This window comes from Solanum tuberosum, unplaced genomic scaffold, assembly GCF_000226075.1.
Source record: "Solanum tuberosum cultivar DM 1-3 516 R44 unplaced genomic scaffold, SolTub_3.0 scf00089, whole genome shotgun sequence".
Lineage (NCBI taxonomy): Eukaryota > Viridiplantae > Streptophyta > Magnoliopsida > Solanales > Solanaceae > Solanum > Solanum tuberosum.
The window spans coordinates 290,464-296,375 of record NW_006239012.1 but is presented as its reverse complement, the minus strand read 5'-3'; the positions used below and the strand labels follow the sequence as shown (position 1 = coordinate 296,375).

Genomic DNA, 5,912 nt, shown 5'->3' with positions numbered 1-5,912 from the left:
AATGTGAACAACTATTGTTGGAGAAAGGGAGTAAAATACACATTTCTATATCTCTTCCTAGTCCTGGTCGAATATAATTAAATCTCTCATTATTGAGCATTAATTATAAAGTCAACAATTCTAAAAAATAGCCTTAAATTAGAGTATTGTTAAAGCAATGATATAATATAATATGAGTTTGGCAGTACCATGATTTGTTTTCTCCATCACTATTGAAAGCAACTAATTTGTTCGTACGTATTTTATTTCCCTTTGGAAGAGTAAATAGGAACTTAAAAGAAAGAAATAGGTAATTTAGGTACACCGGCCTTATAATACAATTGTTTCCTTGTTTTTAATCATCAAGTAACAAATGACTAACAAGTAGGTAATTATATTGTCTAGAATAATTCTAATTTCGTAACTTAAAAGTGAAATAAATAATTTGCTTTAAATTATTACCAACTATATTATATGGTAAGAGATTTCCAACACCTCAACCGGCTAAAAGTAATATATTATATCTTCTCTTTTCGGGGTTAAACTATATAGAACAAGAAAAATAGACTGACGATACTAACCAATGTACGTATGTAATCCTTTTAATAATGTCAACCATTGTTCTTAGGAAATTGGAGGGTCACAATGTCAAAAATGGAGACAATTGAGGCTTACACGTATGTAACTACATTAATTAATGCATAAAATACTACTAATAATGTAACTATATTAATGCATAAAATACTAATAATAATGCAACTACATTAATGCATAAAATATTACTAATAATGTAATTAATTAAACATTGTGGAATTAGAAAGAGCATCGATTATTAGTTGGTATTATGTACGATGACTAATTGTACGAATTCATTTACCTAATAATGAATCTTACTTTTCCACTATCAAAAGATTTTTTCTTAAAAAAAAAAAAAAGGATAGTGAAGACATCATCAGAAGACACATTTTAAGATTATACATAAGGATTTGATTCATCACTGAATAAACCTCAAATAAGCACTAATATAACATCCAAGAGGTTAGTTCATTTCTTCTTATCTCTCACAATCTTTGTTCTTCATCTAGCTTCTCAATCATCATGGGTATTTGTTTGTGTTACAAATATATTTTTATAATCATGGTATTATCTAGGTCTGCTTGAATATAACTCTAACAATTTTATATATACTTTTTATCTAGCTTCTACCAGCACAGATACGAGTAATTTACTTTCTACTTTCATGTTTGTGCCTTTGTGCGATTCTACAATGTTCCCTTAGATATCCTATTTGAATTAGCTTTTGGATTATGACTTATAAGTCAAAAGTCATAAGTTAGAAATCCTTAACTTATAACTTTTGACTTATTTTCATTATTTTCGCTTAGAATCAAGTGTCTTTCAGAAATACTCTTTATCTTCACGAGGCAATGGTAAAGTCTGTGTACACTCTATTCTTCACATACCCGTCATTTGTAAGATTTTACTGAATATGTTGTTGTTATAATGGTAAAATCTGCGTACACTCTATTCTTCACATATCGGCCACTTGTAAGATTTCACTGAATATGTTGTTGTTATAATGATAAAGTATGCGTACACTCTATTCTTCACAACAGACCACTTGTAAGATTTCACTGAATATGTTATCGTTATTGTTGTTGGCTTAGAATCAAGAGCTTAAAAACTTTTATTTAATTTTATCCAAATACTATCAAAGTGCTTAAATAAAATAAAAAAAGCTTTTAACCCATTTATAAGACTGGGGTTATGATACTATCTACTGAGGTTGAATTTACCTAATGTTGTGACTAGTGCCACCAAGAAATTTGGTGGTATGGTTGTGATCAACTCATTAACCAAAGCTTTCGGTTTCGAGTTTGGAAATAGAGAAATCCCTAATACAGAGCTCTTCTCCCTTTAATAGGCCATGCGTAGTGCGTATCCAAATTAGTTGGGACGGTGGATATCGGATACCGGGTGATTATACCCAAAAAGGGGATATGGAAGCATTAGTATTTAACTTTTCTGTTTGAAATTGTGACAGGTGAAGATCTGAAGCTGTGGTTCTTTAAGTCCTCAACTGGATTATGCATTCTCTAAAGGACTGCTTTTGTTTGAAGAAAACTAGACATCTGCTTGAGACCCATGATACTCTTGCTTCTGAAACTTGTTGTGAGTTAACAAGGCCACTTGAGCCTGTATAAATCTGAATTAGTGTTAAATAATTTTTTTATAATTTTGATGTCCTTATGATATTTTCTCCTTTTATTTGTTCTGTGTAATCGTCTTGATACTTCACCAATTAGAATATAGTTTGAACATCCAACCGGAAATGTTTCATTCAATAGTGTCCAACTTTAAATAATAATGAGTATAATGGAGAATATGTTGATATCTACGGTATTATGTGAGACTAGGGTCTATCGAAAATAGTCTCTCTACCTTCACTAGGTAGGGACCACCCTCCGTACACCACATTTGTAAGATTACACTGGATATGTTGTTGTTGTTACTATCCATAAGTAGTTGTTTATTTTAAGGTGTAATTTAGCATGTTAGACGATGTTGTATTGCAGTTAGTGAGAATGATGTGGAGGCCTTATATATTCTATACAAGAGACTAAGCAGCTCCATAATTGATGATGGTCTTATTCACAAGGTATGAAAATTAGAAGTAAGCACTTTTGTGTACATATATAGCAAGAGATGGATAACTAATGTAGTTGAAATAAGCCACCATATAATGTTCAATGCAGGAAGAGTTTCTCCAAGCACTTTTCAGCTGCAGCCATAGGCAGAATCTTTTTGCAGATAGAGTAAGTAATTCATCCTTGAGTTAACTATTTTGCTATAGTGGCTTCACCATTAATTAATTCCTTCTTGTCACAATATTATTGTTGCAGTTGTTTGACGTATTTGATCTTAAGCGTAATGGAATTATTGAATTTGGAGAATTTGTTCGATCCTTAAGCATATTCCATCCAAAGGCTCCTCAACAAGACAAAATCACATGTACGTACGATATATTGTTATTACTTTAGATAGATCCTACATGTCTAAAACATATACTACTTGTTATTGAAATACAGTGCTCGCTGCTAACTTTAAATTAAATATTCTTGTGGCAGTTGCATTTAAAGTGTACGACTTGAAGAACACTGGATACATAGAACGCGATGAGGTAAACAACTGAAATGAACATCTTATCGTTGTCTGAACTATCATGTCACTTTTGTTTCTTAGAGGAATTTATAGGCCTCCGATCCGTTTACTCTGCTCCTTTAATCTGAGTTCACATTTCGTACATTCTTTGTGCACTGTCGATAATAGACATGTTTAACATAAAGAAAAGATTTATTAGTGAATAAGTGCTGCTTAAAGTGCCGTATGTAAATTAGAATTCAGAAAAGGGTCAAAGTTGTCCTTGAACTTAGTAAAATGGTTTAAATTTGCTCTACGTTGATAATTGAAGTTAGATTTCTCCTTGCCATCATCAAAATGGATTAGATTTAAGAGACTAATAATGTAACCTTTCCCAACACATAGAGAGAAAAAAGGTCAAAATTATCCTTGAACTAATGTAAAAATGGATGTGTAATGTTGTAGCTGAAGGACATGGTATTGGCTGTTCTCGAAGAATCAAAATTGACACTTGCAAATGATGCCATTGAATCAATCGTCCATAAGGTTAAAAAGATTTATTAGTATATATATATAATTTCATAGATGGGAATGAATGTTATAGTATGATTTTGTGCAGACAATTGAAGAGGCAGATCTAAATGGTGATGGACGGATTGATCCAAAGGAGTGGAAGGAATTAGTTACGAGATATCCTTCTTTGATAAAGAATATGACACTCCCATACTTAGAGTGAGTGAGTTCATTTTTATAATTCTAAAGTTTTTATAATTAATTGGGATGAACTCTAATTAATATATTGTAACATGATTCCAGGGAAGTAACTGTACTATTTCCATGCTTTGTCATGACAAGTAAAGTTCGCGACTCACAATTGGTATATGGAAACTGATCGATCATCAACAACTTTAAGAGATTATTTTTCTTCTTTCTTCTTCTTATATTATATATATATTTGATATTTGATAATTTAATAGTTATGTATTTTTAGAATACCTATCATCTAGCATCGGGATTATATAAGTGTATGACTAAATAAAAATTCACAAGTTGTTTGCATTTAATGAAGATTTGAATTTAAATCATTCACATAATAATTCACTAAGAACATTTATTTTTCTTAAAAGGTAATGCTAAATAAATGGCCAAAAAATTTGGTCAGAATTTGGCCAGAAATTTAAATAGTCTATAATATCTTTTTTATTTTAAAATAAACTGATCTTTTATCCATTTTTTAATTAAAATGTATTAAAGTTAAAAGGATAAAAATGTTCAAAAAGGTAAAATAACAAAGTGTGAAATATATTATTTTACCATTCTGGCCAAATTTCGTGGCCAAAAGGATTTTTCCCTTCTTAAAACTCTACGATTTATTGAGTCTTAAAACATGTGAATCGGTCAAAATTAAAATGGAATTAAAATTTCATTAAGCGCTCATTAAAGCATTAATTGCTAAGTTGAATCCAATATAACGTATTGATTTCATTTTAATTTTCATCCAAATAGGTTGTTTGGTTTATTATAGGAAAAATTGTGCGAGTTGACAAACATTACTGATTTATTATTCAACGATGTTACAATTTAAATTAGTTACCGTGTGTAGTTATAGTTTAATATAATTTACTATTAATTATGAAACCACGAATGTATACGGAAAGAAAAAAAAAGCATTTCCAAATATATATATTCATTTATACAAATCTAACTTTTTTTCTCCCCTCTCTTCATTCTTTAATTCTCTCCTAAAATCACCCACTCGTATATTTATTAATTTTGAAGTTGATGACAGCTAATACCTATTGCCATTAAGCAAAATCAAGTTACAAAGCAGGTTAATTTGCTTAATTTTTGCCAAATTTTAGTGCAAGGTTCGCATGTATGTAATGTCTAAAAATCGCCATTGTATTCATATCAAATTCTTCAAATATGCATATTATGTCTGAAGGATGAAATAATAAATGTGATAACGTTTTCATAGTATCTGAACAACATAGTGTAAGAGTAGGTTAAACATTCTCTCTTATTAACTACTAAAAACTAGGGGTGTACATGGCCGGGTTGGTTCGGGTTTTTCAAATATCAAACCAAACCATTTAGGTCGGATTTTTAAATTTATAAACCAAACCAAACCAACAAACCTCGGGTTTTTTCGGGTTTTTCGGTTTTTCGGGTTTTTCCGATAAAGTATTCATACACAACATATAATTTACTTGTACTTCAAATATTTCTTTAGTCCTACCAAAATACAACTATCTAAGATGTTTCTTAAAAATATAACACAATATGATATGATTAATGACACTAAAATATCCAACAAAAATAATAATAATGAAATCGCGTAAAACAAATATTGCAAATTAACAAGTCATAATGAAAATGATCATAATTTAAAAGTACTAAATCATGCTAAAATTAAGTTTAATAAGTATTAGTTACATGACTAAATATTAAAGAAAATTAAAATTAGATTATGTATTTTAATTGTCTAAACCAATGTAAAACTAAAGAACAAATATTCAATATTATTGTCATTCTTAGTGTTGAATTGATTTTCTTTTTGCATTAGTATTAATTTGATTTTGATTTAAGCTTTATTATAATTACCAACATCTGTGGACTATAATCTTTATTGGCCCATTCATAATTCTAAGTTTCAAACTTGAAATAATATATTAAAAGATAAAAACTATGAAAAAGTATAAGAAATATTTAAAAATTATATCAAAGTAAATATTTTTATGTATAAAATAAAAAACTTAAATTATATATATAATGTCGGGTTGGTTTGGTCT

General features: G+C 29.4%; 1 protein-coding gene across 2 annotated transcripts; it reads left to right on the top strand.

Moving 5' to 3' along the window:
- The first annotated feature begins 911 nt into the window (after nt 1–911).
- Nucleotides 912–4,179, top strand: LOC102600469 (calcineurin B-like protein 7). Of its 2 annotated transcripts, XM_006346771.2 has the most exons (9): nt 913–1,017; nt 2,024–2,151; nt 2,556–2,638; nt 2,736–2,795; nt 2,883–2,991; nt 3,108–3,160; nt 3,586–3,666; nt 3,740–3,852; nt 3,937–4,179. In XM_006346771.2, the coding sequence occupies exons 2-9, from the start codon at nt 2,067–2,069 to the stop codon at nt 4,010–4,012; spliced, it is 660 nt and encodes a 219-aa protein (XP_006346833.1). In that variant the 5' UTR covers nt 913–1,017; nt 2,024–2,066; the 3' UTR covers nt 4,013–4,179. The 2 variants fall into 2 exon arrangements, with proteins under 2 accessions (XP_015164038.1, XP_006346833.1); XM_015308552.1 differs by lacking the exon at nt 3,586–3,666 and having other exon boundaries at nt 912–1,017.
- Nucleotides 4,180–5,912: the final 1,733 nt, after the last annotated feature.